We start from the raw sequence: 20253 nt of genomic DNA on the forward strand, positions 1-20253 counted from the left end.
GAAGGCTTGAAGGGGAATGTGGCTTGCGAGGTTCAAGGATGCATTCTCCTGCACACCACACAGAAAAGCAAAGTCAAAGCTCTCGTTGCAATGAGTGCTGCTCATTAAGCAAATGAGGAAGGATCTGTAGCTAATCAGGGCCTGACAGGCAGCTCCTCTGCTTGCTGGAGAAATAGGCCTGAAGCATCTTTTAGGAACAGGCGCTCTGAGGGCTGGGGGATGTCTGGAGGCAAACACTGAGCAGGGGCCCTGGAACAGGAGCTGGAGAGGGCTGAGGTGATGCTCAGCCAGCCTCATCTGGTGAGGGAGGATGGGGGACAAGGGGACTTGTCTCTAGCAGGAGATTGTATGTTTGGGGTTTGGGTCCATGAGGTAGCTCGGAAGGGGAAGATGTCTGCTACCTGGAAGATGGGATCCCACAGCCTGGGAAGTGGAGATGGTGGTTACCATGCCAGGGTGTTCCCCTGCCCCAGTGTTCACTTCTGGCCTGTATGTGGGATTTATCCTAGGACAGAATGAATGGTAATATCAGATGGTGATGTACCCACCAGTTTCCCATGCTCTAATCCTCTCCCAGGAGGTGAACACCTCATTTTTCCCCAGGGAGACCCTAAGCACTCTACCACTGTGCCCAGAGCCCCCATGGAACAGGCTGAGGAGACTAAGCAGGGCTTTAGGCACTCAGCAAAATCCCTTTACCCACAGTGGGGCACAGGGGACACAACTGGGGCAGCCCTGAGCAGGAAAGCACAGCCTGGGGGAGGACAGTGTCTAGCTGTTCGCAGCGAGCCCTGGCCCCACCGTGCCAGCTGCAGCAGCAGCACAGTGCCAGCAGAAATGGGATGAGGGAGAGGAAAATCTGAAAGCCAGCAGCTGGGCTGGGTTTGGGCTGGGGAGTGGGGGCTGTGTGCTGGCCAGGGAAATACAGCAGGGGTGAAATCCCTCAGGATGCTGCTGCCCTGCATGATAAGGCCATGCACTTCATGGAAAGGAAGGACATACTTGCTGAAATTGTGGGTGACAAGGGCCATACATCTCCTGGGTTGCTCTACTGGCATCTGTGCCTCAGTTTCCTCATTTCCAAGCCAAGCCCTTCCCCAGTACCTGGGGTGTCTCTTTGGACTTTATGCCACCCTGCACTGCTCCAACTCTGGCCCAGATTTAGCCAGCATGCATTTTCTCAGAGCTTGTGTTTTAGGTACCATCTATTTTTAGGATTTCAAACTTGCAGCAAAGTCAAGGAGCAGCTGCCAGTACAGGGAAGTCAGCACAAGAAGCAAGGATAGAAAAAGAACCCCAAGCCTCTTCACCTCTGGGGAAAAAAAAAGTCAACTGCTTTGTGCCTCATGAACAATCAAACACTGAGACAGCTCATCCACACCCCAATGTATCTAGCTCTGCTGAAACTCACCGAGACAGGACCCACCTCAGGGGTGAGGCACTCCCAGTGTGGGTGTCTCCCAGCTGGAAGAGAGCTGAGAACTGATGCTGTCATCACATGCAATGGCATTGGTGTTGCCACACGCTGGTAATGCATGTATCCCTGCTGTGGCCCCTTCCACATGAGTCCTGCCAACCCCTCCCAAGTTCCACCTCACTGTATTTCAACTGTGTTACTTTTCCAGGAGCCTTTGTTGCATGCAGAAGCTGGCTCAGTACTGCCCTGCACTGTTTTGGGGGATGCCCAGCCCTTACCCCGGGCCTGGGGAACATTTCCGTGCAAATGCTTCACAGTGGAGTAAGGAACAGGAGCATCCTTGAGCTGGGATTCTCCATGGCAGCTCCCGCCTGTCCTGTCCGTTCTCTAGCCTCTGTAGGTGAGTGGGCTGGGCGCTGGGGCAGGGAGAACTGACTGGTATGAGGGGGAGAGTGGCCATGGGGTGCTGGTCCTTCCCTGTCCTTTAGCATCCCTAAGGATGCATTGGCTCACCTATCCACCGAGGCGGCAATCTGGGAGCAGAGATGCTGCATCTGGGGATGAAATCATCCACTTACTCCTACAATTCCCCCACACACCTCTTCCCCAGCAGTCGGGTGCCCCCCCTTCCCCGCCGCGATGCGGCGGGGGGGAGGGGGGGGGGGGCCGCTCGGCTACCGGGGAGCGGGAGGAGGGACGCTGACATCACCGGCGGAGCGCGGCTCGGCAGGGCCGGACCGGCTCCGCTCCGCTCCGCTCCGCTCCCGTTCTCCGTTTCCGCCAGGGAAACCGCCGAGCCCGGTAAGGCTGGAATGGGCAGCGGGAGGGGTCTGGGAGTCGGGTGGATGGATGGACCGACGGACGGCCCCGCGGCTGCTGCTATCGTCCCTCCATCTGTCCCTCCATCCCGCCATCCCTCTTCCACGGGGTCCTGCGGGAAGCTGGGGGACAGTGGGTTGGCAGTAGCAAAGCCATTTCCCCCCCCCCCCCCCCCCCCCCCCCCCATGAAGATCTCTTTCTCGGATGAATATTTCAAAATACACACATAAAAAAATAAAAGAAAGAAAAAAAGGAGAGAGAGAGAGAGAGAGAGGGAGAGAGAGAGAGAGAGAGAGAATACACTAAAAAAAAAGAAACCCACGAAAATTCTACATCTTCATCCATCAGCTCTGTGCAGCAATGCCAGGCGAGAGCTGCTGGAGGGGAGCTGCATGTGGCAGGAGGTTTCTCAGCACATATGTCTATTTTAAAAGCCCATGGCGTGATCTCTTGCCCTACTTTCCAGACTCTTGCTGGTACTTTCCTTGCAGGCAGCGGCCAAGCCCAGCTGGCAGGAGCTCCCCAGGAAGCAGGAGCTGATCGAGCCACTGGGCACTCCCCAGTTTTGGGATGGTGGGATGAGAGGATGAGATGGTGGGGCAGGGGTTGAGAGAGCAGTTTGGTCGCTACCAGGCTGCCTTTCTCTCTAGCAGAGAGAGGGAGGTCCCCAGTACCATGCGGATTGAGACCAGGCTGAGAAGAGGATGGCACATTTGCATCCAGCACCCCAATTAGCCTCATTTGCTCCCCTCCATTTGTCTCTGCAGTGAAAAGTCTCCCAACTCGCACCTGAGCCAACCCTGACGAGCCCTGGGCACCAGTGTGGCTCAGCAGCAATTTTGGGGCTGGAGGCATCAGGAGCTGCTCTCCAACGTGAAAATTTTCCAACCCTGAGATTTCTATTCTGCTTTCGCAGGGAAGGGAGCACTCCCATCCTCACGACACCGCCCCAGCCTGGGCACACCTGCCCTGTGCTGGCACCCCGACCCCCTGATGCCGAGCTGGCTTTGGGCAGCGTGATCCACAGCACGCCATCACCATGGCCTCCTCAGATGGGCTGCAGTACCGTGCTCTCTATGAGTACAAGAAGGACCGGGAAGAGGACCTGGCACTGTGCCCTGGGGATGTGCTGACGGTCAGCAGGGCCGGGCTGCTCAGCAGCCCCGACTACAAGGACGGGGACGAGCGCAGCCCCCAGGGTTGGCTCCATGGCTTCAACGAGCGCACCAAGGAGCGCGGCGACTTCCCCGGCACCTACGTGGAGTACCTGGGTCCAGCACGCGTTGTCACCACTGCCACCAAGGCCAGGCCACGGCCCCTGCCCCCACCGCCCGCCGGAACTCCCACACCCTGGGGTGAGTGCTGGGGCAGCAAGAATGTAGTAGCCCACGGGTGGGCGTCCCCTGCAAGGTGGCGAGGGTGGTGTGGAGCCCAGGTGGATGCTTGCATTTGGGGTGGCTCAGTGGAGATCTGCTCTCGGGGATGGAGATTCATCCCCAGAAGGAGGAGCTGTCCCGGGAATTATCTGCCCTGGTGCATCGAGGCAGCTGCAGAAGGGGCAGAGAGTGTCCAGGGTGTCCCCCTGACTTTCCCCAGCAAATACACTGCAGGCATCGCTCCTTGTCTGTATCCCGGGCTGGATGCTGTGCCAGCGTGGGCTGTCCAAGGGGGGTCAGCATCCATGAGAGCACAGAAGAAGACGCAGGAGCTCTTTGGTTCTACAGGGAAGAGCAGCAAGCCCCATGATGGTCCCTGGGGACCCTTTTTTTACAACTGCACTTCTCACCACCACTGCGGCACCTGATTCCAGCTGCTCTCAGTGCCCGGGTGAGAACTGGCCTGTGGCCAGCTCCTGGCCTCACTGTCACTTTGTGCAAGCTGGGATGGGGGACAAACTCAGCAAGCAATAGGTTTGGTCCCTGGGCACTCCTCCACCCCCAGGGGTCTGCAGCACACTGCTGGGTGAGCTATTCACTGGAACTCTTCCTGGCATGGGGTCCTCCGACCAATTCTATGCTGAGATCTGCTGAGCTTGTGCAGGTAGTTCTGCCCTCACCAGTGACCAGCTGCACTGGGGCTGGGAGTGGTTTCACAGCAGTTCTGTAATGTACCCAAGCCAACAGAAAAGAGCAAAGAAAGAAACCCCTCTTCCAGCCAGACACAACCTGGTGATCCCAGCCAGAACCATGATTCTCTGCTTCCCTGGGATGCGATGGAAGAGAAATGGCTGCTCCACGTGGGTTTGGGGCTAGGACAGCAGCAATGCCTATAGCTATGGCTGCCCAGAGCCCACCTGGCTGCTGGCATGGAGCCTCAGGCACCCTCTTCTCCCAGTCTGGCACCAAGGCACAGTGTTAACTGGAGAAGCTGTTTCCCTCCTGGATTGGCTGGGTGTTGGAGGTACTTTAGTCTTTGATTTAGGGGCATACCCACTGATGAGGAGTCCATCTCCTTCCAAAATATGGTTCAAGGCCCTGTTGCCACCATGATTTAACAGGGACTACCTGGCCCCTGAGCTGATCATGGCAGGACTCAGCTGGTGTAGGGCAACTCTTTTCCCTCAACACCAGCCACTACCACATGTGAGGCTGCCATCAGATCCTGCTATTCATCCCACTCAATAGCATGAGAAGGATGCTGGGTCCCCTGTCCGCCTCCCCTCTCCAAAGCATGGGTGCTCCTCCCTGACAACAATCTGAGTGCACCAAAGTAGCTGCAATCCCAGCAGCACTGGTGAGGATCAGTGAGCAGCTATGTGCTGCCTTTGCAGGAGGGAGGAGATCACTTTTTGGGGGTGCTTATCACACCATCACAGAATTAACCAGGTTGGAAAATACCTCTGAGATCATTGAGTCCAATCTGTCACCTCACCCTTCTAATTAACTAAACCGTGGCACTAAGTGCCCTGCCAGACAAGGTGTTTGAGATCTGAAGCTCACCAGCACATGCGGAGTCCTCTGCCTCTGGCCATTTGGCAGGCAGAGCCCTAGCAAACTCAGTGCTGTAACGTGGGCAACTAGGGTCAGTCACACCCCAAGGGCTCTCCAGCTCTGTTCACCAGGAAAGAACGACAAAGACACCTTCTTGCTCTTGCCCGTTGCTCTTGCCTTGTGCCTGCCTCACACAGAGGGTGGCATGAGCTCCTCTCTGAGGAGCCAGGAGATGTGCTCAGGGGCCCCTGACCACTGTGAACGTGGCAATGTGCCACAGATGGAGACACATCCCTATCTACAAGAGCAGCCTGGCTGGACACCTAGCCCATGTGGAAGGTCTTGACCCTGCATGCACTCCCAATGATCTCCAGTGAAAAATACACAAAGCTGAGATTCTTTGTTCTTTGGGTTTGGGTTGGTTTTTTTTAATAGGGAAAACCCCACCAAAACCAGGTTCTGGGGTAGCCTGGGGAGGGTGCTCCCGTCTGCAGGACATGCTTTGGTCATGGCCTTGTGTCCAGCCCCACTATCCAGGGAGAGAGAGTCATTGGACACTGGAATGGACTGCCCGGGGAGGTGGTGGAGTTGCCGTCCCTGGAGCTGTCCAAGGCAGGATTGGACGTGGCACTTGGTGCCATGGTCTGGCCTTGAGCTCTGTGGTAAAAGGTTGGACTTGATGATCTGTGAGGTCTCTTCCAATCCTAATAATACTGTGATAATTTGGGTGCTGCCTCCCCAGTGCTGTGCCATGGGGTGCCCATCCATGGGATGCTTTTCCTGGGGCAATGCCAGAGTGTGCAGGTGCCTTGGCAGGGAGACATTGGTGTCCCATGACTACATCTTTCTGCAGCAGTGGAGCAGCATGTACTGTTTTATCTCGGTTTAAACCCAAACCTCCCAGCTGGCAGGATTTCCCTTAGACTATAAATCTCCAACTTGCTCTTGGAAGAAAAGGGACTTTTTTCCCCCCCCCTTCTTTTGGAAAATTCTTCAGATGCTGTTCCCATTCCCAAATGGAGGTTTTGAGGCACATTTGTTTTGGCTGTCCCAACTGCTTCTTCTTCTGCAATAGCATTACCCCATCCTGTGTGTCCTCAGTGCTGGCTGGGGACCCCAAGCAGAGTGAAGCCCTTGGAGGAACCCTAAACAGGAGAGAGACACTGCACTTCCCAGCTGTGTGCTGCAGCCAGGGCTGGTTCTGCAGGGTGGAATGGTCTTTTGTCAATTAAATAATATCCTAACGATGGTTCTGCAGTGGATTTGAGTCTCCAGGGGACTTCCCAGAAACTTAGTGGCTGTTTTGCTCCTACCTGGTGTCTGGGAAAGTATCACTGCTGCAAGGCATCACCTCCATTTGACCCAGGGTTGGAGCCAAGCTGCACATCAGGATGGTGGGGTCTAGCCTGGCATTCCACAGGGACAGGATGGGTTAAAGCTCCAACCTGAGCTTGGGGCCATTCGTGATGTTTCCAGGAAGGAGAAACAGATGGCTATTTTTTGCCATTGCTGCCTTTCACCAAACCATTGCCTTGGAGGCTAAAATCCAGTTTTCCCTGAATAAGAAACACACACCACACCCCCCCCCCATATGGTAGGAACATTTTCTGTGGGCTCCCAACCACCTGCTTGACTTTAATCTCTGAAATCTTTCCCATTCTGACCCAGTGCAGCTGCACAGCTCCATTGGGCAGTGGAGAGTCCCCTCTTGCCAGGCTAACAGACCACAGCCATGCCTGTGGAGCAGATCGGCCACCTACAAGCAGGATGCCTGCATCCTTCCCTGCTCTCCAGAGAACACCAGGACATCACCACGGCAAAGATGAGAGCCTGGGTCCCACCCACTGCAGACAGATTGTGTTTGTGCAAAAGGTCAAAGGCAGTGTGGCCCTGTCCATAGCCCCTGATTTTCTCTTTCACTCCTTAAAGCTGTTACGTTGACTTCACACGTAAGCTCTCTGCCTTCTGCCAGGCAGCAAAACCCAAAGGCAGAATGGGCTTAACAAGGCAGCTGACCCAACTGGAGCACACCTTCCTGATGGGGAAAGGTCACACTCAGGCTTTATTTAATTTGCTATCATTTCCTTTTTGTAGCATATTCCAGCAGGATTGATCCACTTGCCACATCAAACAGGCTGATGAGCCCTTGGCACATCAGCCTTTCCTGATGCTGTCTGCACCTCTGCAGCCATATGCAGCTCTGATGAGCTGCAGCCAGTGGCAGCCCCTAAATGTCCCCTACCCCGGTCTGCTCCTGCCCGCTTCCTGCTCTTGCCTGTTGCCTTACTGGAGGAGTTCAAGGCCACTAATAAGAGACAGCAGTTGCAGGGGGAGGGTAAATTCCAGTGCTGTCAGGGTGTCTGTCAAGTATAACAGAGGTGGAAAACTTTATCAGCCAGGGTCATAGGGAGGGAGAGATGAGCAAAGTGTGTCCTGGGCTAGGGAGAGCTGCTCTCACTCCTGCCAGGGAAGTTGCTCCTCTCTGGCAGTCTTTGGTGTGATGTCCTTGGTATAAACCCCAGGAGCCAGCAGCAACTGAATATTTGTGCCATGAGAAGCCTGGCCCACGCTTGGTTGAAGGGCTCCTCAAGGACTGCTGGAAGTTTGTGCTAGCCAAGATGGTGACTGAGTGCTCCCTGGGCTTGTGCTCAACCCTATTGTAGACAACAGAGAATCCAAGTGGATGAAAGCTTCAGGGAGTCGTGTTTGTGCCAGGTGTGAATCTGATGTCCCAGCTCCTGCCTGGTGCTGCTAAGGGCTACGGATGATGAGAGGAGGCAGTCTCCATGGTGTAGGAGAGGTGGGGAACAAGTTTTGGCCTGAAGGATCTCCACACTCAGGGTGGGATGCTTCCTGTGGGCAGGGCATGTACCCAAGTAACTCTTTACATCTCAGCAAGTTCCCAAGGCCCTGATGGTGACTTTTACTGCAAAAAGAGGATAAAATAAGGGAGAGGTTCTCCAAATTGGATGTGCATGAGCTGAAGTGTGGGTTGTAGCTGTGCCAAAGCAGCAGCTTGATCATGTCCTGGGGCAACCAAGGAAAGAAGTTGGAACCCCTGCAGGCAGGAATTTCCAAGCCCATCTCCCTGTCTTTTCTTCACAGGACAGCCCGGGCAGGCAGATCTGGCTGAGCACCCCACCCTCCCCGAGCAAGCGCTGCCAACCGTGGCCAGGCTCATCGAAGCACTGGAAAAACAAGGTACGAGCAACTGCAGTGTCCCTCCACAGGGCGTACCTGGTGACACATGCACACGAACACCCTTGCTCTGTGCCAAGATGCCCCAGGAGCATTGATAGAGTCAAACCTCTCCCCACACACCCCAGTACCTGCACAATGTGGGCAGGGTGAGGGAATCTGGAGTCCCTGCCTGATTCCATCACGTTGGAGGGAGGATGTGGGGCTCAGAACTGACCCCTCTCTTCTTGCTCTTCCCCAGGTCTTGACAGTGAGATGCTCTACAGATCCACCCCTGGTGTGCTGGGGGATGCTGAGCTGAAGCAGGCTCTTCTGACAGGTAAGTCCACAGTCAAAAAGAGAGGCATGGACGTGCTGCCACCTGGGCATAGCAAGGATGGGTTACTGATTCTGACCTCTTTGTAGCCCTGATGACAGCTCTGCCTGCGTGTGAGCCTCTCTCCACTCCCCCCAAACTCCAGTGTGATGCTGCTGAGCAGGATACAGATGTGAGGCTGTGGCTCTTCACTAGAAGCTTTTTTTTTTTCGTAGGGAGAAAATCTTTTATTTTTAAATCCTGCGGGGTCCTATTTGAAAAAAACAGGACAGAGAGAAAACCTCTTGTGGGTGCAATAGGGAAAAGGAAAGCAGGAAGACAAATATCGTTTCTTAAGGGAATGTACAACGTTTTGCAGGGCTGAGGTGGAGGAGGGAAACGACATCTCCCCCCCCCCCCCTAAATTCACGACTGGGATGGCACGGGGGCGTTGGAGACGTGATGGATCCAGGGTGCCGCTCAAATCTGGGGCGGCGGGGAGGAGGCTGACTCGATCATCCCCATCCTCCTCCCGGCCGCGGTGCCCAGAGGGCGGCACTGTGGCACCAAGCACAGTTCGGCCCTGCACCGGACGGTCCTGGCACGGCGTCCTCCTGCCCCGCCTGCCCTTGGTCCCAGCATCCCGGGAGCTGCCGGCCGGGGCACGGCGCGGGGGGAGCGCGGCGGCTTTGCCAGCGCCGGGAGCCGGCGGCAGCCGGGCGGTGTTGCTGGGGAGAAGGGCGATGATGAAATCGCTATTTTAAGCAGCATGACCTCATCGCTTTCCCCGCGCACCGGGAGCCGAGTCCTCGCCGGGCGGGGGACGGGGCTGCGGAGACGGGAGAGAGGGAAGGAGGAATGGATGTATGGATGATGGATGGATGGATGGATGGATGGATGGATGGATGGATGGATGGATGGACTGATGAGAGGAGGGGACGAGCAGATGCTGAGGGTCCTGGACTGCTTCATCCCCGCTGGCCAAAGAGGGCTTTGTTCACCAATGAGTGATTGCGGTGCACCCCACCACCCTGCTCTCCTCTGCCTGCAGAAGCCCCTGCTGCAGTCTGGGGAAGGCAGGAGCAGCAGGATGCACAGCCAGCCCAGATTTCCCAGATGATCTCTGGAGGAGGTGAAAGCATCCAGAGAGCTATCCCTGCGGCTGCCCTGGGCACTGATGCCCAGGCTGGGCAGAGGCAGCAAGAACAGCATCAGAAGGATGCTTTGCTTTCTGAGCACGCAGGAGTTGTGAGTCCTCCGGCCTCCCTGCGCAGCTGGTGCAGCATCCCCATCAGGCACAGGGTTCCCAGCAGCTCCGCAGCGGTCACCTCCAAAGTCCTGCCCAGCCTCAGGGTGCTCCCCAGCCCAGAAGCAAATGCCACTGGCTTTGCCAGAGCCTAGGCTGAAGCTCTGGGCAGCTGCTTGAGTCCAGTCAGGTTTTCACCTCCCACTGCAGAAGCCAGGGAATACCATCATGCTTTTCAAACCATTTGAAAGCCCTCAAAAATTCCCAACAGTACCAAGTGACTTGATGCTCCCAAGCCTCCCATCTTCTCTAGGACCTAGATAAGCTCTTTCATTTGACAGTTCAGGGAGCTGGCCCTGTACTCAGCAACACTGAGCTGGGCAAAGGCAGAGCTCCCAGGAGCTGGCTGAAGGGTGCATAACATCCGTGCATTTGCTAGCTCTCAAGTGGATGATATTCAGTCCTGCCAGAGGGATGCTCTGCAAACAGGATGGGGATGATGTTCCTGCCAGGGCCAAGCATTCCAGCAGAGCCCAGGTTTGGCAGCCTGCTCCCCTCTCAGCCTCCTGCAGATCAGAGACCCAGCAATGCCTCCCAGGGGCACTGCTGGAGCCCAAGTCATGCTGGGGAGGGCAGGACACCATCTCTACTTTGGCTCACACACAGATCCTTTCATTGCCTTTGGTAGGATAAAACACCCCTGCCAAAAAGATAGGTGTTTGCATGCCCCATGTGCGAGGTGGCAGAGTAAGGATCACATTTCTCTTCCTCCATGGTCCACTGCCTCCAAGATCCTGTCTCTGCTAGCAGCCTGCCTACAAAAGTCAAGCTCCATCTTGGGAAACAGGGAGAAATCAGAGCCAGGGCTGGAACCGAACCCCATCTTGGTTGGGAGGAAAACTGGGTTCCCACCGGAGGTTTCAGCTTCCCTGTGAATACCCAAATCATGCTAGCATTTGGCAGTGGTGGCAGGAAAACTGCTAGAGAGTGTAAGCAAAAAGGAGCAGGGCCTGGTAAAGTTTGGATGTCGGTTTTCTAACCCTCAAACGTTAACATGTCAGAGAAAACAGGGTGTTTGCTACACTGAAAGAACATTTGAACTTCTGGTGGGAAGGAGATTTCTCTGGGGACAAGGAACCATGCAGGTCGGAACAGTCTTGGTTGTCACAGAATCACAGAACATTAGAGGTCGGAAGGGACTTCCAGAGATCATCCAGTTCAATCTCCTTGCCAAAGCAGGATCCCCTAAGGTAGTCCACATGGGAATGCATCCGGGTGGGTTTTGAAAGTCTGTAGAGGAGGACACTCCACAAACTTTCTGGGCAGCCTATTCCAGGGATCTGTCACCCTCACTGTAAAGAAGTTTCTTCTGTTGAGGTGAAACCTTCTGTGTTCAAGTTTGTATCCACTGCTCTTTGTCTTGTTACTGTGCACCACTGAAAAGGGCTTGGCCCCCTCCACTTGACACCCACCCCTCAGATATTTATAGACATTGATCAGATCCCTTCTCAGTCTTCTAAAGACTAAACAGCCCCAGGGTTCTCAGGCTCTCTTCACAGGGGACATGCTCAAGTCCTCTAATCACCCTCATGGCTCTGCTGGATTCTCTCTAGCAGATTTCTGTCTCTCTTGAATTGGGAGAACCCAGAACTGGACACAATACTCCAGGTGTAGTCTCACCAGGGCAGAGTAGAAGGGGAGAAGAACCTCCCTAGACCTGCTGGACATACTTCTTGATGCTTCCCCGGATAGTATTGCTCTCTTGGCCACAAGGGCACACTGCTGTCCTGGGGAGCAATGGTGTTCCTGGGGCCAGGTGGCACAGGTGCCCATCTGAGTTGTGCCCTTCCCTGTCTTCAGCCCTTTTGGAGCCCTGACCCATGGGAAAGTTGGCCTGAAGAGGCAGCCAGTGGGTAAAGTGCAGACCAAAGGATGGTTTGGCTCACAGCTGGCTTTACGCTGGCTCCAGAGGAGAACTGATTGGTTTAGGACACTCAGTGCTCAATTCAGACCCTTATGCCTCAAAAGGCAGGCAGGACCATGCACATCACTGAACACGGGAGTCAGAGTCACGTTGCAGCACCAAATGGGGACTTAATGGAAAGCTGCAGCCCCACAGGGAGCTGAGGGGACTTGCCAAAGGGTTGTGGGCAATCGGCCAGTGCCCTACTGCAGTTGCAAGGGAAGAATCAAGGGCAGAAAAGGGGGAACAAAGTAGTGCCTGGGGATACAAGCCCTTCTAGAGCCCAGAGGTGATGTCTTCTCACCCCATGCTTGCTCAGGGTCCTGCCCAATCCTGCCCTACTCTGCCCACACATCTCTTCCTCCAAGGTATGCCAGGTAGCTTTCTCCTCACAGCTGCCACTGAACCTTGAGACTTTTCTGGTTAGTGGCAGTGGAGCCATGGCTGGGCTGGTTGGCACTGAAGCCCTTTGGAGCTGAGGGACCCAAGCTGGGGGGAGGCTTGGCATGGAGATGGCTGCCAAGTCCTGCACATAGTGGCCAGGCAGTGCTTTGCCACCACTGGCTAGGGATGGTCTGTACCCTTATCGCTCCTCTCTGGTGTGGGACAGGGCACAGTCACCCTGCAGGACCTACCCCATGGCACAATGAGTGCCCCATATGGCTTGAATTAAGGGTTGGACTTGATGATCTGTGAGGTCTCTCCCAACCCTGATGACACTGTGATACTGTGCTACTGTGAACGAAGCTGGACCCATCCAGCGCTGAAACCTCCCGGATTTTAGATAACCCTGCCTTAGTCTGGGGTTCAGCTGCAGACATGCATACTGAAATCCTTCCCCAGATACAAGTCTGTTGTTGGCAGGGCCAGACAGAAGCTGCCTGCACCCCAGGGTGCCAGGGCGAATCCAGCAGCAGCAGCAGGAGGCGGATTGGCGCCGGTGTCTCCGGGCGTGCCATGCCTGCGCTGCCGCTGCCCTCCGCCGTGCTCTGATGCCGGCCCCGGCGCGGAGCACTCTGCCTGGAGACGCGCTCACGTGCCCAGCAACTAGGTCAGGCCCCGGTGGGGATTAGCGAGTGGTGCTGGTGGGCGCCGGGGATGCACCGGCGCTGATGGAAGCTGCTGCTGCTGCTGCTGCTGCTGGGCAGAAAGGGCTGCCATGAAGTGAAGAGCAGCCGGGGAGACCTCACGCTGCTCTTCCCCACCCCCCACCCCCCGCATCATCGTGGCATGGATGTCCAGGGAGGAAGTGCTGCCCCATCTTCATCCCCAGGGGTGCCAGAGGGGGTTGGAGGCAGCCGAGGGCTCCGATTTCCCCGCGCCAAGCACCACACACCTCAGCACCACGACTTTACAGCGGCGCCCCAGTGCCTGCCGTGCTGCTTGTTATTTATGCCTGCAGTGGAAAGAAGCCCCATGTCGGCGAGGAGCATGAGCTCATCTCTTATATTTGGTGGTGACGAAAGAAGGGTAAATAAACGGCGGCAATGCAGACGGCCCTGCCAGACCCAGAAGGGTGAAGGCGGGGGAGAGCTTTTGCCATTCCCTCTTATACCTAACTGGGGAAACTGAGGGAGGGAACTGCCCTCAGGAAGCTGAGGTAGGGTAAAGCAGCCTCTTGAAAGGGGATCTCAGCACCCCTGCTCTTGCTGAGGGCAAGCCACGGGTATGCTGAGGTGAAATCCAGATGAGAAGGTGTTTGGGGCTGAAAGGAGCCCACTCCGTGCACGGGCAGGGGGGTGTCAGGGCAGCTGCCAAATTCCCAGCACAAGCAATCAGCAGGCTGGGTGAGAGATGTTCAAATGATATTGAGTCAAAGTTGGGGAAATGCTCCCTGATTTAGTGCACAGTTTGCCAGCAAACCACCACTGTGGGATGCCCAGGAGCCTCAAATTCTTAGTTGTTTCTGGGGGATGTATAGGTGCTGGTGCAGGCAGCACCCACTCAGATGGAAAGGTATAGACCTCAGAACTGTGCAACAAGGACATCATTGCAGCACCAGCTGATGATTAAACCTAGAAAGTCTGGAAGGAACACGGAGAGTCCCAAGTCAGTATTTAACTCACCCTTAGGTATGGGTAGTTTGGGTGCCACTCAACCACGGGAACCAAGCATCTGAGAGTGTCCTGCTGCAGCAGCACTTGGTGCTCACAGTTCAGCTTAGCCTGCAGGGCTCCCTGCTGCGAGAGGGGCCACGGGTGCTGGGCAGAGGCTGCACCCTATTGCTCACATACGGGCACATTCAGGGAACAGCCAGTTACCAGGACCCTCTCAAGCCTTTCCTTCAAACAACACACCCTGCCTCCACCCCACCTCTTGGCTAAACATCCTCCGCATTTACCAAAACTCCGGGCTTACTCACACCTCTCCAGCTGTCTGCAACCTCCAGGAGAGGTCCTGGTGTTTCCTGCCCAGCCTGACTCAGCCCAAAGCCCTGGCATTCCTGTGCCTCTGCTGAGGTGCAGGCTCTGGTTTCCCAGCGGGAGGAGGCTGGGAGTACCCATTGCTTTTCCTCTTGGGCCAGTGATCAGACTGTGCACCCTCTCCTCAGCCCCAAATTTATTCCTGCTTTTCACCTACCACCTGCTGGGCCCTGGCCACTTGCTTGTTCTGCCACCAGGTTAGCAAGCAGTTTGTGTGCTGGAGTGTGTTGGGATGGGTCAAGGTTGAGGTTTTGGGGTGCTCTGCTTCGGGTTGTGGCAGGCGGATGGAATTCCTTTGTCATTCCCCCGGGAGGGGACAAGAACATCTGGAGAGCAGCAGGAGAGCATTGACTCATCCTGCAGCATCATTAACTTCTTACAGCTGGTTATCATCTCCCTCTGATAAGGAGAGAGCAGCATTGGTGGGGTCTGACTGGTGGTAATTGACTGGGAAGGCTCCAGCGTTAACACTTCCCCAGCTGCCAGCTTTGCATCCCCAAGCTGCTGGGGTGCAGCTGGTGCCAGGGAGCAGTTCAGAGCACCCCTCAGCCATGCTTTCAGCTTAACTGGGAGCCCAGCACCCCATGGTGACTCTAGGGACAGAAAGGGAGCTGGGGCAAGATGATGCCACTGCATTACCAGGAGGATGGGTGCCACAGGCTAATGGCTATTGCTAGCCAGAGTGCCAAGGAAAATGGTGCCATCAGCAATCAGTCCCTGTTCAGAGAGGGCAAATCCCCCTGGTCTCTCCATCACGCCTCTCTCTGGATGTGAAGATGTTTTCGAGTCTGGCTTTGAAACCAGCTGAGCCTTCCCTTTGAACACCCCCCAAGCCCAAGCCTAATGATGCAAACGAGCTAATTAGGCCGCAGCGGAGCCCAAGGCTGATCGCCTGGGGCCAGTGCCCGGCAGCAGCCCCTTCACTGCACTGAAACAGCTTGCGGCTGCTCTCCCCAATCCGTGTCAGCATCCTTAAGGAGAGTGACAGGTCCCTGCAGAAAGCTCCGTGGCAGGCAGGGAAGCACAGACGGGCTTGCTCGAGGCAAGAAGGGGTTTGAGGTTTGCCTGGTGCATCTCTCTGTAATGCAGCTACTTGCTCAAGCAACAAGACTCCAAGACTCCTCAGCAGCATCCCTCAGTTTTAGCCATGCACTGCAGGTTTTCAGCCTAAAATGGGGGTTGGAGCATCTCATGAGATCCCTGACCCCACTGATCCCCTGCTGCCCAGTTCGAGCCAGCTTGCCAGCCCGCTTCTCCAGGGCAAGTGCTAGAAAAAACACAGGGAATGGGATGTCATCCCCCTCAAACCCTAGTAGAAATAACCCTTTTTGCCAGCTGAAAAGGTTCAGAAGTGTGGCTGGGAGATGGAAGCATCAGCGCCAACCAGAATGGAGCAGGGGTGCAGCAGTCAAGAGCTGGCACAGCCCTGCCCATGTCCACAATGCCAAGGGCAGAAAGGTCCATTAGGCGATGGTGTGACATCAGGGAGTGCTAGGAAGGCAGCACGCACCTTTGCCCTGGGTTGTGTTTGGCCACACTGGATTGCTGCCCACCCTGGTGCAGTGGCATCTCTCCTGGCTGTCCCCACACTGCCACAGAGCACAGTTCCTGGCCAGACGGGTGCTCGCTTCTGAGAATGAGGTAGTGTCTCCAGCGGCTGGGTTAAAGGCTCTGCTTCGGGCATTGGCCAATCTGTTCTCTCTCTGTTCTCCAAGCCAAATGGTATAAGGGACCCACCATGACTTCTTGTTCCCAAGAAGGCAGAGGAAGAGGCAGACAGGCTCCCAGGCTGCCTAGTCCACACTGGAGACATTCTAAGGAGAGAAGATCAAGGTGGAGGTGCTCAAACCAGATATTGCCAGCAGCTGGGGAGCTGCTCCCCATCCCAGCCCCACTAGCAGAGTGCCTACCAAGACTTGCCCTAGGAAACTGCTGTTCTCTGCTCTTCTGGGTCTATCTCCTGAGAAGGGAGTGCAGCTGCACCTGACCAGCTGAGATGGTCAGAGCCTGGGATGGGGTGGAGACTGGGGTGGAAGAAGAAGCATCTCCCAGAATGGCACCAATTTTGGTGAAGCTGCATTTGGGGATAGAGACCCAGAGAGAGGAGGGGAAGGGGGGCCATAGCAGGCCCACCTTCTTCTTCCCAATCACGACACACTGGACCATTTGAGGCCTGCCATTCCATCTTTAAGGAAGTGCCAAATTTGCTTGTTTGGGTTTTTTTTATATCCTCATTTAGAAGAAGTGAGGATCTGAGTTTCCACAAATGACCCCTTTCAAACCATCCCAAGTATCTTGGGCTTTTTTTATTACTCCCTCCCCTCAAGATTTCTCCTATGCAGAGAATTTCAAAACATTGTGTTTGGCTCCAGTTCGAATCAAAGCTAGATTTTGAAACTTCCAGATCTCTGCAAAAGGGACTATCACCCTCCAGGCAACCACCTCCTGGCCCAGCTGGGCTGAAAGACCTCCAAGACAAACTCATGAGGCAATACTAAGGGATGCTGAAAGGGTTCTTACCCCTGGACCCTGGTGAAGCAATGTCCCCATGCCAGTCTGACCGCAGGGCTCAGACAGATCATCGTGGGACCGTGGGAATGCTATCTCCATCCTGAGCCCAGGGCTCAGCCTCCCCCGGGTGCTTTGCCCCAGACTCTGGAACATCCTTCACCTTCTGCTCTAGAGCAGCTGCCATTCAGGGCTGGGAGAAGTGATGCTGGCTGGGGCACATTCGGAGTGTTTCTGGCTCAGTGAGGGTGGTGTGGGCAACCCACATTGTCTGGGGACCATAACCTTGGTCCGTGGATGCACTTTTCAAAGCAGCTTATCCAGGGCATGTGGTGCCTGGCCCTGATAGCTAGAGGATGTCTGGGGCAGCTGCTTAGCCCATCCCATGGTGGTACCTTGTAGTTGAATTCAGTAAGTTCCTCTGCCCTGTGCACTGGATGTATAATGTAAGTGAATGTAAGAAACAGTGCCTCATGCTCTCCATGGCCATGTGGAACTCATGGTCAGTGGAAAATGGGACAGGAATATTTTCAGTGGGGGTTGACAGTGAAATCATGGGCTGCCATGACCGAGGGATGGGGGCATGAGTGAAGAAATCAATATCCATGTTCAAAGGAAGGTCTATACAAATGAAAGGGCTCCATGTCCCATGGTGGAGGGGCAAAGCCACAGTCTAAGGGTTCCTGCTGGACCTTTCCCTGCAGATGCCTCAGCTGTGGACATGGACCTGTATGATGCTCAGACACTGGCAGAGGCCCTGAAGTGGTACCTCCAAGAGCTCCCATCACCCCTGGTTCCCCCAGCTCTCTACAATGACTTGGTCCACATGGCTCAAGGTAAGCACAAATGGGCTTCCCACACACTTGGGATGTTTGTGTGGCTGGAGGACCTTTGGGAAGCTCCTAGAAAGGCTCTCCAGCATCACCAGAGTGGCTCCTGACCCCGTTTCCTGCCCAATGTTTCACTAAGGGCAGATCCTGAGAAGGAGACAAGGACAAGGAGCAATGGATATAAGCTGCAGCACAGGAGGTTCCACCTCAACACAAGGGGGAACTTCTTTACTGTAAGGGTCACAGAGTACTGGAACAGGCTCCCCCAAGAGGCTGTGGAGTCTCCTTCTCTGGAGACTTTCAAGGCCTGTCTGGATGCACTCCTCTGTGACCTAAGCTAGATTGTATGGTCCTGCTCTGGCAGGGGGTTTGGGCTCAATGATCTCTTTGGGTCCCTTCTAACCCCTAACATCCTGGGATCCTGTGACTTCTAGGAGCATCCCCCTACACTGGAGCAGGCTGGCAGCTTTTGAGAGATGCTCTGGGAAAGACACAGCTTCACTGTGGCTGCAGCATGGCCCTCTCCCACTGCAGTGCCCAGAGGAGGAGATGCTGTCTGCTGGGACAAGTAGCTGCCAAGGCTGGGTGATGTTGGCCCCAGAAGAAAGTGCTATTATAACATTTTGGCTCTCCTGCTAGGGAATCTTTTACTGTAATCTCATTAATGCTTGGCTTTTTATGGGCACAGAAAATTGCCTGCCTTTTCAGCTTAGTGCCATTAGGAACTGGCTTTAGGTCCCTGCAAGTTTCCAGCCTCTGTGCAAATGTAGGAGACCATCAAGGTTTGGGGTTTGGTTTTGTGGTTGTTTTTATTTTCAAATAAACAGGGCAGGCTCTGTAGCCAGGTCAGCAGAGTCCACTCTTCATCCCAGGGGGCAGCCTGGACCAAAATCCACCTCAAATGAGTCCTCACAGAGCTGCTCAGCCTCTCCAAAACCCAAGGCCTCACAGGCATTGCCAGGTACACGCCAAGCCCTTGCCCACCATCTTGGAGAGGATGAGGACTCCTTGCCACCTTCGAAACCAGGATTTCCCCTTTTGCAGCTGTCAATCTCTGCCATATCCTCCATCCCCTGCCCTAAGCCAGATTAGCACTTGGGCAGATCATGCTGTTGGCTGCCTTAAGAGGCACCAAAAGATCACTTGTGGACAGACCAGTGTGGTCTTTTACTGCTGTGTCCTGATGGGAAAAGACCATGGCCTCTTTGTGGCCTCTAACAAGGCAGGAGAGACACAGGGAGAAGATGAGGAATAATTCACACTCCATCCTCCCTGCCCTGTGCAGAGATACAGAGACAGAGAAATACCCCTGGGGCCGGTGGCACAGAGATGCTGCCTTCCCCTCACCCTTTGGAGAGAGGAGAAATCAAAGGCTGCCTCACTTCCAAGGATAAAAACGCAATTAGGAAGCAATTAGCTGGGTTGCCTCGTTAAGCAACTTCAAAGGGAAGCGCCTTTCCCTGTAGCCTGTGCCGGAGTGGGCTCTGCTCCTGGCACAACGGGTGCAGGAGGAGGAGGAGGAGGAGGAGGAGGAGGAGGAGGAGGAGGAGGAGGAGGGGGCAGGAACAGAGGTGAAACCGGTGGGGATTTTTCTGGGGCTTAAAAAAAACCCTTCCAGGAGATGGTGCTGGGTTTTGGCAGCCTGCCCTGCAAGCAGGCTCCTTCTGCTCCACTTGAGGCTTGCAGGCTGGAAAAAACAGCAAGCTGACCACCTGCAAAAAGAGGTGGGGAAACATCTCCAAATCCCTGCTTTAGCCGTGGACATTCCCCCTGTGGCATCCCTTGGGTGCAGAACGGTGCAAAAAGCAGCCAAGTGGGCTGGGGGAGCCCTGGGGCGAAGCTGAACATCCTGTAGGGACAGTTTATTGGTTACAGGGGCACACAAACACCCTGTCACACTCCCAGCTGGGTTGCAGACCTGTTCAGGAGGGGATCCTGCCATCCCTCCAGCTTTGGTGCACCTTAGCCCCAGGTTGGATGCCAGAAGCTGGCTGGGCATCAGCCAAGCCTCAGCCCTGGTGCAAAGAGCCACTGGGAGCTGAGTCAGCCCCATGCCGAGCCAGGCTTTGAAGCTGCCTGAAAGCAACGCAGCCCTGGGGACCTCCGTGTCCTCCACAGATGAAAGGGCCTGGCCAAGGCAGGGATGCAGGATGGTTGTTCGTCATGCTTGGGGCAGGGCTGCAGTCCCAGGCCACTGAGCTCACAGCTCACAAGACCAGCAAGCCTTGGCCAAGGCTGCCAGAGGGCACTGAGGATATGGGGAGATGCTGGTGCGAACACTGCAAGACCCTGAGGCCCTGGCAGCATCTCCATAATGTGCATGCAACACAATCAGGTGTCTGCTTGTACTGACATGGGCAATCCAAACATCACTGGAAGTAGTTGCCCCCCGACCAGTCCTTCCTGCTGCTGCAGTTCAGAGGGCCAGAAGCTGCACTGGGAGGGCTGCACAGACCTCTCTGAACCCTGCTGGTAACTTTCAGCCCAGGTGCAGCTTTTTTCCTCCTAAACCTCCTTTTGCCTCCCAGCTTGCTTTTTCTGCAGGGAAGGGCTGAGCCTTTGAACATAGCTTTAAAGTTAGCAGATCTTTCAGCTGTTTTCCCCCCTCTGCTTTGCTCTGCCTT

At 55.2% G+C, this 20253-nt stretch overlaps 1 protein-coding gene across 1 annotated transcript in view; it reads left to right on the forward strand.

Moving 5' to 3' along the window:
* Window positions 1-2131: 2131 nt before the first annotated feature.
* Window positions 2132-20253, forward strand: part of PIK3R3 (phosphoinositide-3-kinase regulatory subunit 3) — an 84711-nt gene continuing 66589 nt past the window's right edge. The window contains exons 1-5 of the mRNA XM_064147643.1: window positions 2132-2218; window positions 3153-3591; window positions 8272-8367; window positions 8606-8683; window positions 17504-17635. Coding sequence (XP_064003713.1) covers window positions 3276-3591; window positions 8272-8367; window positions 8606-8683; window positions 17504-17635 — 622 coding nt within the window. The 5' untranslated portion in view covers window positions 2132-2218; window positions 3153-3275. The remainder of the gene's footprint in view (window positions 2219-3152; window positions 3592-8271; window positions 8368-8605; window positions 8684-17503; window positions 17636-20253) is intronic.

The sequence above is a fragment of the Pogoniulus pusillus genome, chromosome 8 (genome assembly GCF_015220805.1).
Source record: "Pogoniulus pusillus isolate bPogPus1 chromosome 8, bPogPus1.pri, whole genome shotgun sequence".
Lineage (NCBI taxonomy): Eukaryota > Metazoa > Chordata > Aves > Piciformes > Lybiidae > Pogoniulus > Pogoniulus pusillus.